This window comes from Anolis sagrei, chromosome 1 (assembly GCF_037176765.1).
Source record: "Anolis sagrei isolate rAnoSag1 chromosome 1, rAnoSag1.mat, whole genome shotgun sequence".
NCBI classification, from domain to species: Eukaryota; Metazoa; Chordata; class Lepidosauria; order Squamata; family Dactyloidae; genus Anolis; species Anolis sagrei.
The window spans coordinates 218,662,200-218,676,748 of record NC_090021.1 but is presented as its reverse complement, the minus strand read 5'-3'; the positions used below and the strand labels follow the sequence as shown (position 1 = coordinate 218,676,748).

The window sequence follows — 14,549 nt, the reverse complement described above, 5'->3', positions numbered from 1 at the left end:
CGACACTGATGAAGTACTTCCGCATTCCCCGCATGCTTTGCTGGAGTGCTTTTTGCTGGAGTCTTTTATTGACTCACAAATTAGTTAATTAGCCTCACCACACATAGGTGGTACCTAATTTTCCTACTTGACAGATGCAACTGTCAAGCTACACAATTGGCCGGACACTCACTCTGACCCGGGCTGGCTTTGAACTCATGACCTTCTGGTCAGAGTGATCTTAATGCAGCTGTCACTCAGTCAGCTGCACCACAATCCTGGCGCATTAACTGTTATTGAATTATTGTGCTGACTTAAAAGTTTACCATAAAAACCCTGTTTCTGCCAGATGTACCATTGATTTTCAGTGTAACAGACACATATGATTAGAGTCATGTTTACATTTTTAAGGTAAGATACAGAAATGATTATTTCATAAGATTTTGGGCCAGCACTACTGTTATGTTGCCTCATAGTGCTATTATTATTATTATTATTATTATTATTATTATTATTATTATTATTATTATTCCCTGCTTTATCTCCCCTAAAGGGGACTACAAGTGGCTTAACATAAAACCATCAGCATAACCATTTAAAATATACAGATATATGAACAATAAAACAGGATTAAATATCAACGGAATTTTAAAATTCCCAGATAAAAACCATTAAAACAAATTCAAAGTTAAAAACCACAACACCCCCGAATTGATCTTTAAAACCCTCACCTTTAAAAGCCTGCCTGAATAAAAGGGTTTTAGCCTGCTGCCAGGAGGACAGTAGGGAGGGGACCAGTTTGGTTTCCCTGGGGAGTTTCAGAATCAAGTGGCAGCCACGGAGAAAGCCCGCTCTCTCTTTCACACCAACCGAGTTTGAATTGGAGGTGGGATCAAGAGCAGGGCCTTGGGCAGGTTCATGCAAGGGGATGTGATCAGCCAAATAGCCTGGACCTGAACAATCTAGGGCTTTAAAGGTCGTAACCAGCTCTTTGAATTGTGCCCCGAAACAGACTGGTAGCCAGTAGAGCCGCCGCAACAGGGGGGTTGTCTGCTCCCTGTAGCCAGTCCATGAGCAACCTGGCTGCAGTTCTTTGAACCAGCTGAAGTTTCCAAGCATGCTTCAGAGGCCACCCCACGCAGAGCATGTTACAGTAATCCAGATGGGAAGGAACTAAGGCATGGATACCTGGGCATCCACCGATACCTGGGCATCCAGGTTCAGCACTGAGTCCTGGAGGATTTCCAAACAGCAGACCTGTTTGGAAAGTGTGACGGTTAAGCACAGGATGTTGTTTAATCGCTGATTTAGATGCTTAGTATTTTATATGACTGTTTAATAAAGTATAGCTTTGTTTCAGAACAACAATCTTACTTTATGTAAAGGAGAGCCCAATTTTTTTTAACAAATCATTTTATAAAGTTCTTTTGGCTTATCAGTTGTATATATCATACAGTCTCTGACAATATATCAGGAAACTACATTCACTTTCATTGCTTGTAATGAGACACACCTTCCCTCAAGTATATTATTTATACCCTACGCTGGGGAAAAACAATACTCAAAGTGGATATTAAAACAAAGGAGAGAGCAGACTATTTAAGCTAAGAGCATAGAATCATAAAACAGGTAGGAAGCTTTGGCTTGGCAGAGATGGTGCGGACCAAGGCGGACTGCGGAGGAACCGGCGGGGCTTACCGGAAAGTGGTTGCTGCAAGGGCTCCATGGAAGGTACTTGGCTCCGGAAGTGCCAATTTAACGTCATCTCCTCCCTCACAGAAAGGGGAGAACAAATATGCCGGTGGCATTCCAGTCTGTGTGAGGCCAACATCACCATGGCAAAAAGGAATAGGCGAATTCTTAACTCAATCCCCAAAGCACTCGAAGGAAAATCACATTTTGGATGACGAACAACCAGGGTTCAGAGGAATAGGAACAAGTAGTTAAAAGATTTGTCCCCTGCTTCCCAATATGGACTCCACAGAAGATGACCCAAACTTACTTAGGCTCACCTCTTCTGCGGGCAGATCTTGGCATGCTCTTATAATGACATTGGTACACTTATGTATATGTATATATTCTGAATTTGTTTTGAGTAAAGGCTTTATAAAGGCCTCCTAGGCTGTTTTGTTTACTAAAATGATCTAAAACTTGTATAACCGTTAAGGGAATGGAAATCAATATTTCCTGGGCGTTTAGGTACCAATAAGCAACACATTGCTTGGTAGATAAGGAAATTATGCTAAATGCCATTTGCTTCTTTATGCACTTATGAAATACTTGTGCCATATGTCTGTTAAAAAACTTTTTGTAAAAAAAACCAAAACAACAATTTTAAGAACGTTTTCTTTAAAAATGAAGAACTTAATTTGGCTATCAAGAAGGAGTGTATTTTTCTAGATTTAAGTCTGTTGCTTGACTTCTATGTATTTTTCCCCTGACATTTATGTATAACAAACATAGTTTAAAAATCAATTAGTGAAGTTACAACACTAACATTCTGGAAGAGCATCTAATTTAAATTGCATTTCAGCGCTTGTTACTAACAAGCAAAGAGTTAAATCTGCTAAAACCACTAAAATTTGTGGACTCAAACAGGTTTTGCTGTTTCATCCTATTTGTGTCAGGTGGTGTGTACATACAATACTCTGTAGACACTACAGAACTCTACGTCCACTGGAAATATTGATTAATAATACATATTTTCAGCCTATTTATTTTATCTTCCTAAAGGGCAGACGTTGAATTCTAAGGATTTAGGATATGATTCATCCTCCTATGTGCAGCTGCAGATTAATCAGTAAAATGGATCATCACAATGCAGAAAGGCTCCTACTAAAGAGTATTTGAAAAGAATCAACACAGTTCACTGATTTATTCTGAAATTTATTTTATTAAAATTTTCCATGTAAACAATTTCTACATTAATCAAAGTTCCCATTTAGTGTTGCAATATTAATATATAGCTATAGACAGATCTTATATATAATTTAAAAAATAACTGGGAATGCTTGGGGATTGTTGTACATAGCTTTACATTCTCATCTTGTCTTCCAATAAAGTTCATATACAGTAACTAGAAAATAAGAACAACACAAACTAAACAGTACCAAGAAGTCCATATTAAAAGTTATCAATTACCACAGTAATTGAAAATCCCTGATCTTTGCATCTGAAATGGTCAGAACAATGGGAAGCTATTCCAAAGCTTCTGGGATTTCTCCATCATCGACAATCAGCATATGAAGAATTCCTTCCCTTCTCTTCCCGCTACTGATAGCTTTAATGCAACAGCTGTGCTTTCCAATACTGAAATGTGTTTCCGTCCCATCTTCGACAAATTCACCCTAATGCAATAAAGAAAAAATGAAATGAAAAGATGCCCAGAAGGATTGCAATGCTACGTAGGTTAACAAAACACCAAAATATTTTTGGCAAGTTCAGGTAAATGTTCTTCAAAGGGCTGGAACTCCTGGGAAGCATTATTTTGCAGTTCAAAGTTTAAGTCCTAATAGAATTGCTATATACTCTTAAGCTTTCATGTACAAACCTAATCAGGGTCATGTTTCTAAATCTTATATCTTGTTTCAATCAAAAGTGGGCAACTGTGCAGGAGGGCGAGGGCCATCTTTTGCCACTCTGTGGGCTGCAACGGCACAGTTTGGTGTACCCAAACTCACACGACTTGGCTTTTGGTCAGTATTTGGGCTGATTTTCACCTACTTTTAACCATTTCTTTTTCATTTTTAGGAAGCGTTTGAGAGTAAGGCCAGACTTTGCCCATCCCTGATTTAAATGCACGAGAATGAGCAACTTTTCTTTGGAATAATTGTGTCTCATAGTGGTAATTTGAAGTGCATTCTAAGATTGCACTTCTAAGTACGTAGGTCTATCACAATGTATTCAGTGGAGTTCACTCCATAGGAAGTATATTTAAGATTATAGCCTACATTTTACAGCCATCTATTTCTATAATAGATAGTATTTGGCCACTTAATTTTCTGCACTTTGTCTTCCGGGTAGTCTTTCAGATTTTTCTACCATTGGCCTTTCTTCTAACCTTATTGCAGAAAATTCCAATCATACAGCCTCTAAAATAGGTTTATATCTTGAGATATTCCAATGAATCTGAGTTAGTGAGGCGATAAACTTCTTGTAACTTTTGGAACAGAGTGCAGTGTTATTTTTGAAGTGACTGGATCAAGAATACTGGGAAAACTTATTAAACTGGAGTAAATTTGATTTCTAAATTAGATTGACAACATCCTATAAAACTAACATACGTGTTTTAAAATGTTTTATTGACCTCTTAAAATGTTTTGTAGACCATCACAGGAACCCAGAGATTAATTACTCTTTGCAGTTTTTTTCTCTTTAAAATTAGTATTTTTCTTTAATACATACCGCAGTTTCCATTTTTTTACCATTGCACCAAACATCCATTGTGTCTTTCTCTGAAAAAAAAAAAGATACCACAAAAGAACAGTCACATAAAATATTGTACAAATGTTTTCTATTGTATTTAATCCTGGCTGAACATATGTACTCAGAACATGGTCCTTTTGCTAGAAGACCAATTCCACTTTGCAAGAGGAACATTTCATTACATATTTGCCATTCATATTTGTTTCATTATTACAAATTTATAGTGTTAGGGATGTCTAAATTTCTAACACATGTCAAAAATGTAGTTGTGGGCTAGAACACATATCATTCAGCAATATTTTTCATGTAGTATGCAAAAATGGATTACGAGGAACTTAGGATGAGAACAGTACGATGTCTCCTTGAACGCCTTAAGAACCCAAAAAATGAACTCACCTCTCCAAGTGTTATGCTCCAAAAGGGCACAATCTATATACAAGAAAAATATAGAAAAGGCTCAGGGAGCCTTGATGTTTGTGGACATTTTTTAAAAAGAGAAAAAAACCTAAGGGAGTGGTGGGAGAAAACTGGTGTTACTGAAGTTATATTTTTATATTGTTCTCTGTTACTGTGATGAGTAGGAATGCATGAAGATTTCAGTTGACAGTTAAGAGAATGGTGGATAAATGCCACGGCTAGTGACTGACAGGTAGGGTGATTAGGATGACTGGAGGAGAATAAGAATAGAAAATGATCACAATTTGGATGACATGCGGTAATTACAGGTGAGAGGGTCTGTGTGCTGAGAGATGCTGTGAGATGGTAAAACCAGATAGTTTATAGTTACTAAAATAAAAGATCTGCGAACACAATCATTTTCATTTAATACATATTGTTTGTATGACATCACAACACATAATTTTAGATCAGTTTTCTAGCAGAGGTGGGGTTCAAAAATAAGGAGAATAGCCATTATAAAATAATTATCTTTTATGGCTCCATGGGGAATTTTGGGAGCAGCATGTGCTCAGGAACAGTTGAGGTAACTTCTGGCCATGCTTAGAAGTGTGATCATCACAGGAACCCAAACATTTCAATGTAGAATGAGCACACATATGCCTAATGAACAGCGATTCAATGTGGGGCTAAATACATAAAATAAGTAGGGGGAAGGGAGGAAATGGAGCCTCTTGGAGAAAGGCAGGAGTATCTGTATTTCAAAGCACAAAGTTTTGCTGAAGGTTCACCTGTTCTCTCAAAGAGTCAAATCAGCAGACTGAGTGGCTATCAGCCTGAGAGTGAAATGCTACCACTCAAAACATTAAAAACTGGCTTCCCCAAACTCAGAATGGCCTAGATATGTAAAAGACTGGTATTAAGTGCAAGGAAAATAACGGTTGAGATGCTGCATTACAATTTCTAATTTATGATGATGGCACTACACTGCTGATTCAGTCATGCTAGTGAATTTTGACAAAGTACAATAGGATATAATTTAAGATGTCCCATTGTGCCAAAGAGGCTCTCTCTGAGACTGGAAAATCTTTTCCAAGATTACAATTTATTAACTATCTTTCAGAACCCCATTCTTCAACATTCACAAAATGCTATATGTTTTCCTCCAAACAAGAGGTCACAACGAACAACACATGAGTGTTATTTGAAGGATATCACAGACCAGCGAAAATAAAAATTCAAGCAATAATATAAACAGTACATTAAAACAACGTACCTAACACAACTCTAAAGTCTGTGCCATCCAAGTGTAATAACCAAGTGTTAGTTGTCTTTGACCTGTTCTCCATGTACTTCTTAAGGCTTTTCCCATCAATTTCCAAGGTATATTCATACGCAAAGCCACTGACGGCATCAATGTTGATGGTAGCTTTTGTTTTGGATGCTCCAACAGTAAATGTCTCTTTTCCCACAAGTTTGAACATCCATTCTTTTCTCATTACTTCCTGAACATAACAAAAAGCATAGTTATAGAGATATTTTGAGTCAGCCCTGAAAAAGTGGCCAAGTCCAAGCGTCTTTTTATTTTTAATATTTTAAAAAAACTCTTAAAATCTACACCTACTCAGGACACCTAGCCTTTAAGTGGACATTGCTGTAAAGTATCAGGCACAAAAATACAAAGACTACTCTGAGTAAGAGTGTTTTGACAACAGAATCTCAATAGCCATGCTGTTTCTGCAGAAGAACATAACAAGTTGAAGGTACTTCAAGAAGTTGAAGTGAAGTTGAAGGCACTTCAAGAAGAATATGGATTCATGGGATCTTAATCCCTTCACTTCCTGGACACCTGCCTGTAAAGCCTCTTAACTCTATCAGTTCTAGAACTGCAGTAGTTAATTCCCTCTCCTAAGCAGGAGGAAAAGAAAATTCACTGGGACAGGGTGAGAAAAAAAACTGCTCTCTAAAAAATGCAAACATTTGGAAGGGCTGTGGATTTAGCTGTACATTTAACAGTATTCAGCCATCAGCCTGATTAGGATTTCTCTCTTATGGGTTACATTGCTAAGCAACAACATTTTAGCTATGCAAAAATGCCCACTGCTTATTGTCCAAGGAATGGTGTGCATTAATGTACAAATCCTACCTTTCCATCCACATATATCACACGTTTTCCTGAGGTAGTACCGTGTTCAAATTCAATTTTGTGAACCCCATCACTTAAAGCTACTTCCCAGATAGCCACTAGATCTGTCATTCTGTCCAGGTAACTGTAGTCAGAGCTGTATGGACACAAGGATAGATAAACCAAATGAAAACAGAGTGTACCATACTAAGATCCCCTTTAAAACTATAGCAATTTATCTTATTTTAAAGCTACAACTCAAGTAATTTGATTAGCTAACTTTTGATTGTTAACTAAGTTTTGGCATCAGGTCATTTACGGGCATTTTTTGGAAAGAGAACTTGAATTGGCACTACACATAGAGAAGTTGATACGTAACCTTCCAAATTGGGTCTTAATCCATAAATGCTGTAATTTACTTACATAATGTTTATCAAAGTAATACACGTTAGCAAACTGTGTTGTAGTTGTCTCTCATCACAGATCAAATTTCTAAACTACTAGTACACAGCAATCAATCTATGTTAGTGATTGAACATAACACGTAGATTACCAAACACAGAACATAAAATAGTAGTACTAGATGGACATTTACTATAGTATATTCCTATAGCTATTGAAACAAACCTTTTTAACAGAGTACAGGTTGAATATCCTTTATCCAAAATGAGTGGACCAGAAATGTTTCAGAATTTATTATCTATCTATTAATTCATTTCACCGTCATGGAGACAAGCCTTGTTTATGAAATGCAAAGTGGGAGGGGGAATAACCAGCAAAAAAAGAAGAAAAAAAAGGGGGGTCTTCCTCCTTCAATTCCCCCCCATAGAATTGCTTTTGGAATACTGTATTTGCATATCTTGAAATGTGATAGGTAAAGGTAAAGGTTGTCCCCTGACATTAAGTCATGTCTGACTCTGGGATGTGGTGCTCATCTCCATTTCTAAGCTGAAGAGCTAGCGTTGTCCATAGACACCTCCAAGGTCATGTGGCCAGCATGACCGCATGGAGTGGCGTTACCTTCCCGCCAGAGCGGTACCTATTGATCTACTCACATTTGCATGTTTTCGAACTGCTAGGTTGGCAGAAGCTAGGGCTGACAGCGGAAGCTCACGCCGCTCCCTGGAATCGAACCTGCGACCTTTTGGTCAACAAGCTCAGCAGCTCAGTGCTTTAACCCACTGCGCCACCGGGGGGGGGGGGGCCTGAAATTATATATATATATATATATATATATATATATATATATATATATATATATTCACATAGCCAAGGGAAACCCTGCAGTTACACAACCTCCCTTGTCTGGGGGCAGTCAAAATAGGGTTCATAGCTCTCTCCAGAAGGTGAACGGGTGGGTATAGGATAGCTAGAGAGAGCTGCCAAGCCTCCCTCAGTTGCTGGCAGCAGAAAGAAGTCCTCTAGCTTTTGCTGACAGTAGGTGGTTGAAGGCTCACCCATCTACCCATTTCTCCCTTCAGAGAAAGGGAGAGCTGCCTTGGCCAAGGTAATTCTCTGCAGCTTGGAGGGGAGAGGCGATCTGGCAAGTGAACTCTTCTTGGAGGATTGGCCCCTTGCATTGCAGTCTTACCAAACTGAAATGCAACTATTATGTGAGGAAAACAAAAATAGCATTTTTGGCACCCCAAAAAGGGGATTCGACGACAGTATTATGCAATGGTGACTATTATATGATGAAATATGAGTATTTTAGTTTTTCAAATTCTACATAAAGTATGCTCAACCTGTATTGATCTAAACTGTCCACTGCATTTTGTTTTAAATGCTTCATGCCTATCAGCTCTATCACTACAATCTATTTTAGCAAGCTAATGTAGCAAGTTAAATAAGTTACTTGGCTCATACAGATTTAAGTTCTGAAATGAACAAGTAAATTTTTAAAAGTAAAAAATAACATTATTTTAATTCATTTCAATTTCGTTGTGCATATCACAAATGGATTAATTATAAACTATTTTGATAACAGCAATTCTATCACTATTAAAATCTGAAAAGGTCTTCTAATGCTTCTTACACAGCAGAGTACTTTTTACCTTACATCATCTTCACAGTCAGTATTATCATCGCGGGATGCCATAGTTATCAACAGGCCTTTAATCCAATTAGCAGCAAGAAAAGAAAAACAAAAAAAGCAGAATACTGGTAGCAGTGAATAGATGTTGGAAACTAGGACTCCTTGCGTTCCTGAACAATCCGTTCCCAGTCTGTCACTTTAGATTAGTACTAGTAGTAGTGTTCCCAAATGTACAATTTAACAAATCTAAGTACTTTTAAAGAGGGATGGGAAGGAAAGAGCCTTCCAAATCTGATTGACTGAAATTTCCTGCAGCCCTGAACAGCACAGGCAAGCGTTAGGAATACTGATCCGGTTCAACTGATCCAGAGTGCCAAACAATTGCTTGTTTTAAATGTGCATTGTTTGTTTAATTTTTAACTATACTTCAAAATAAACAACAGTAGCCAAGTCACTGCTTAGAAAAAAATCTGAAAATCTGCACTGTAGCACTACTTGTAGTAGGCCAACCAAAAAGGTACAAGAATCTATGTAAACTGTCAATGGAGCATGTCACAACTGATCTGTAAAACTTCTCATGACATCTCCCAATGAGCTGAGCTTTCCCGACATAGTAGCCACTTTCTAGGATCAGAGCAACAAAAAAGAAAAAGGGGAGCAAACCATCCCAAGACCAACACTGATATTCCTATAGAAAGTACTATGTGATATGATTAGAAATCTTATGATATAACTAGAAATCTTGGTGCATAGTAAGAATTACTGTCAAGAGGGTAAAATATTGCTTTGCCTATCTGTTGCATATAAAGATCACTCTGTCAGAGATGGTAAAACAGATTCCACAACCAGGTTGAAAGCCAAACTGTAAAGATGAAGGAAGGTCACTCTTTCCCGAGACTGCTATGCCCATATTCAGTCAGCTTTATGAAAAGATGCAACTGGATAGTCTATATACTTTAACAATGTCAGGGCCCTGATCTAAGCAGCCCTGCGTCCCCTAGGGGTGAGAAGGGTGGGGTATAAATATTGAATAGTAATAATAATAATAATAATAATCTGTCTGCTGACTGGTGTTGTCTAGTCTAACTGTGACAACTTTTTTCACCAACACTTAAAATGAATGGAAATGTTGTCAGTTGTTACAAATTGCGGGTTTAATAGAGGTGCTACATAGACCAGGAACAAGGCTGGTGCTTGCCCTAACCATTAGAAAGATGTGTGCTGATGTTACATTTACGAAAGGGGCTGAGATGGTGGAAGCTGATGAAGAGGGAAATGACAGCAATATGTTTGTCAATAATTCCATTTTATTCAATTTGTGTCTCACCTTAGTCCACTAATTTAAAGCAAAATAAAAATGCATGTTCATACCATAAGCACAAACAGAAAAAGGATACTGTTAAATGTGAATAAAGTGTCACTGTTTGAAACAAATGGATTAAAAACACATTTGATAAAAATCAATAGAATAGCACAACATAAAAACACTTATAGCCACTTCCTTGAAGTCTGCTGGAATAGAAAATATGCCACTTCCCAATTAAACAAGAGCTACCTTAAAAGTGAGCACCTTAGTCATGCCACAACTTTAAATGCCAAAAGCATGTAGGAAAATATTTCATATGTATTTAGTTCAATTTTTATTCAAGGTATTCTAGATATTTCTGCATAGAGCTCACCAGCATTTTGAAATAAACTGAATGAAAGTGAATCTACATAGATTCAAATTCGGCAAGTGGTGCTTTTTAAAGTAATGTTTCTGTATTTGTTATATTCTTGATTAATATGAAATACCAAACACTTATCACTGCGTTTGTTTTTGTCACATTCTTTCATGCTGAAATAAAAAAAAGTTTTACATCTACAGAAAGGAGATTACGGTGGTAGATTCCTCACTTTCAAAAGAACGGTATGATTTGAGGACACAAAAGTAGGATTTTGTTTCTAGGATACCGAAACATGAACACAAACACATAGGATCACATAAACTGGGCGAGCTTCCTACGGTCTTTTTAGCTACCTAAAAGACACTTCCTACATATTTTTGGATGAAGTAGGAATATGAGCATTTGACAGTTGACACAAGTTGAGTATCCCTTTATCCAAAAATACAAAACGCTCCAAAATTATCCACCTGGGTGGCTGAGCCAGGGACACCTTTGTTTTCTAATGAAACTGTTATTTTGTACTGTATTTAATATGTTGGAAGCCACTCTGGGGCCCTTTGTGGGAGAAAAGCAGGATATAAATTAAAATTTGTTATTGTTGTTATTATTATTAATTAGAAACACAACAAGCTGAGTCCACAGCAGACAAGATCACTCTGCTGGCTGTTGTATTGGATCACACGTCAGACACTTCCCAAGTGTCTAGGACTGTGTGATGTATCAGCAAATAATGCGTGCAGATCCCAGTAAGGTGGCCTTCTGCACCTGGCAGATGGTAATCTTGTCAGTGCCGATTGTGTTTAAGTGGAGGCCAAGGTCTTTAGGCACTGCACCCAGTATGCAGATCACCACAGGGACCACCTTTACTGGCTTGTGCCAGAGTCTTTGCAGTTCGATCTTTAAATCCTCATATCGTATCAGTGAATAATGTGTGCAGATCCCAGTAAGGTGGCCTTCTGCAGTTGGCAGATGGTAATTTTGTCAGCGCCGATTGTGTTTAAGTGCAGGCCAAGGTCTTTAGGCACTTATTATTATTAACTGAGTTCCATGATATAAAATATGGTGCATAACAGCATTTCAGAAGCTGTTTACTGGCACATAAATGAATTCCGTGTTTATTGCCTTGGGTCCCATCTCCCAAAATATTGAAGAAGAAGAAGAAGAAGAAGAAGAAGAAGAAGAAGAAGAGGAGGAGGAGGAGGAGGAGGAGGAGGAGGAGGAGGAGGAGGAGGAGGAGGAGGAGGAAGGAAGAAAGAAGAAAAAGAGTAATAATAATAATAATAATCCCAAACACTTCTTCTGGTCCCCACAAACACTTCGAAGAAGGGATACTCAACGGGTGCAAATCACACTGATGCGGTTTGACTCCACTTCCTCTGCCAGGGCTTGATGCTACTGAATTCTGGGATGTGTAGTTTGGTGAAGCACCAGCACTCTTGGCAGGGAAAGGAACTACAGAGTATCTCACTGTGCCACAGCATTGAGCCATGGCAGTTAAAGCGGTGTCAAACTGGACGAGGGGGAAGTTTTCTCTAGGAGGAGGAGGAAGGGGGGGGGAGGGAGGGTCGGGTCTACCTGGCCCTCTAAATCTCGTAGTCTCCCGGAAACGAGGCCTTTCCTCGGGACGGAGCCTGCAGTGCTTCCCAGTCTCTTCTGCCCAGAGCCAGAGCAAGGAGGCCGCCTCCTCCTTCCCTTTCCTCTCCCTGGGGTCACCCTCCTCGCCTTTCCTCCCAAAATGGCGGCGGGGCCTACCTCGAGTGGCCCCTCTGCCCAGCAACGCACCCGCCGAGGCGGACGGATGGAAGTCCTCATCCCCGGAAGTTTTCCCCAGCAGGCCCCGCCCCTTCTCTCGCCCCGCCCCCTCTGGAAACGCCCATTAAGCAGGGGCTCGAGGCTTTCAGGAATTTGGACTTCAACTCCCAGAAGCCTCCGCTGCCACCGCCAATGGCCGGGCATTCTGGGAGATGAAGTCCAAAACCAGACTGGGAAGAGGGTTGCTGTGAGTTGTCCGAGCTGTATGGCCATGTTCCAGAAGCATTCTCACCTGACGTTTGGTCCACATCTATGGCAGGCATCCTCAGAGGTTGAGAGGTTTGTTGGAAACTAGGCAAGTGGGGTTTATACATTTGTGGAATAATGTCCAGGGTGGGAGAAAGAACTCTTGTCTGTTGGAGGCTAGTGTGAGTGTTGCAATTGGCCACCTTGATTAGCCTTTCAGCTTCAAAGCCTGGCTGCTTCCTGCCTGGGGCAATCTTTTGTTGGGAGGTGATTAGCTGGCCCTGATTGATTCATGCCTGGAATCCCCCTGCTTTTCATAGAATCAAAGAATCAAAGAGTTGGAAGAGACCTCATGGGCCATCCAGTCTAACCCTTTGCCAAGAAGCAGGAATATTGCATTCAAATCACCCCCGACAGATGGCCATCCAGCCTCTGTTTAAAAGCTTCCAAAGAAGGAGCCTCCACCACACTCCGGGGCAGAGTTCCACTGCTGAACGGCTCTCACAGTCAGGAAGTTCTTCCTCATGTTCAGATGGAATCTCCTTTCTTGTAGTTTGAGTGCTGTTCTTTATTTACTGTCCTAATTTTAGAGTTTTTAAAATACCGGTGGCCAGATTTTATTCATTTTCATGGTTTCCTCCTTTCTGTTGAATAATATGCTGTGTCCAGGTTGGTTCATCAGGTGTTCTGCTATGGCTGACTTCTCAGGTTGAATTAGTCTGCAGTGCCTAGCATGATTATTGATTCGTGTCTGGGCATTCCCCAGATATATAAATCTCACTTGCCAAGTTTCCAACAGACCTCAAAACCTCCCTGCTGTTAGGAATTGTGGGAGTTGAAGTCCAAAATACCCGGAGGGCCCAAGTTTGCCCATGACTGCTTCCCCATCCATGTTTTCAGTTCCTTTCTAAAGGTTATTAGACAAGGCCTTGAGCCTTCCCTGCCAAAGAGGGCTGGGGTCTCACCAAATCACAACTCCCACGATTCCACAGCATTCAGCCGTAGCAGTTGATGTGGTGTCGAACCGCATTCATCCTACTACAGCACGTTTCTCTCTTTCGCCCTCTATTCATGCCTCTTCAAATCCTAAAGCACTGCTGGTCACAGCTGACCTGGAGCACTCAAGGGCCAGGGCTTCCCAGTTCCCAGTGTCTATGCCAGAGTTTTTAAGGTTGGCTTTGAGCCCGTCTTTAAATCTCTTTCCCTGTCCACCAACATTGTGTTTTCCATTCTTGAGTTCGGAATAGAGCAACTGCTTTGGGAGACGGTGGTCAGGCATCCGGACAACATGGCCGGTCCATCAGAGTTGATGGTGGAGGACCATCGCTTCAGTGCTGGTGGTTCTTGCTTCTTCCAGCATGCTGACATTTGTCCGCTTGTCTTCAGCACAACTCTATACACTAATGCGCCTTAAGCATGCATCTAAACTGCAATTTGGCAGCATTTTAACTTTCCAGAGAAAGTTTAAAAACTCTAAAATCAGGGGGTAGTAAATAAAGAACAATGAAAACAGGGGAATTCCAGACATGAAACAATCAGGACCAACTAACACCTCCCAATAAAGGATTCCCCCAGGCAGCAACCAGCCAGGCTTTGAAGCTGCAAGGCTATTAAATGCTAATCAGGGTGGCCAATTGCAACATTTACATTTGAGAGTAAACAAACCCCACTTGCCTAGTTTCCAACAGACCTTGCAACCTCTGAAGATGCCTATGAGACTCATGAGGTCACCATAACTTCTTGGGTCACTTGAAACATCCTCAAGGCAGTAGATCCTGGCTGATCTTGGAAGCTAAGCAGGGGCAGCCCTGGTTAGTACTGGAGGGGAGGCCTCAGGCAGCTATTTCAGAGGAAGGCATTGGGCTTTCCTTTCTTTGCCCAAGTCGGCTCTGAAATACAAAGATGCCTTCAAGCCCCTCCTTGG

At 40.1% G+C, this 14,549-nt stretch overlaps 1 protein-coding gene and 1 pseudogene across 5 annotated transcripts; one reads left to right on the top strand and one right to left on the bottom strand.

Moving 5' to 3' along the window:
* The first annotated feature begins 1,617 nt into the window (after positions 1-1,617).
* On the top strand, positions 1,618-2,135 carry LOC137095948 (PCNA-associated factor pseudogene; annotated as a pseudogene).
* A 717-nt stretch (positions 2,136-2,852) lies between these two features.
* FAIM (Fas apoptotic inhibitory molecule) lies at positions 2,853-14,514 on the bottom strand. Of its 5 annotated transcripts, none has more exons than XM_060775384.2 (6): positions 12,203-12,472; positions 8,980-9,037; positions 6,947-7,082; positions 6,077-6,305; positions 4,384-4,433; positions 2,853-3,326 (listed from the first exon to the last, which is right to left on the bottom strand). In XM_060775384.2, the coding sequence occupies exons 2-6, from the start codon at positions 9,021-9,023 to the stop codon at positions 3,177-3,179; spliced, it is 609 nt and encodes a 202-aa protein (XP_060631367.1). In that variant the 5' UTR covers positions 9,024-9,037; positions 12,203-12,472; the 3' UTR covers positions 2,853-3,176. The 5 variants fall into 5 exon arrangements, with proteins under 5 accessions (XP_060631367.1, XP_060631374.1, XP_067329317.1 ...); XM_060775391.2 differs by having other exon boundaries at positions 12,380-12,471; XM_067473216.1 differs by lacking the exons at positions 8,980-9,037; positions 12,203-12,472 and adding an exon at positions 14,300-14,514.
* Positions 14,515-14,549: the final 35 nt, after the last annotated feature.

What these genes read in the sequence shown, in the direction of transcription:
- FAIM (XM_060775384.2), bottom strand. Translation starts at nt 9,023, where the DNA reads ATGGCATCCCGCGATGATAATACTGACTGTGAAGATGATGTAAG. An exon ending in TGATATATGTGGATGGAAAG is followed by an intron (nt 6,306 to 6,946) that starts GTAGGATTTGTA and finishes TGTTATGTTCAG; the next exon opens with GAAGTAATGAGAAAAGAATG. An exon ending in AGACTTTAGAGTTGTGTTAG is followed by an intron (nt 4,434 to 6,076) that starts GTACGTTGTTTT and finishes TTTTTTTTTCAG; the next exon opens with AGAAAGACACAATGGATGTT.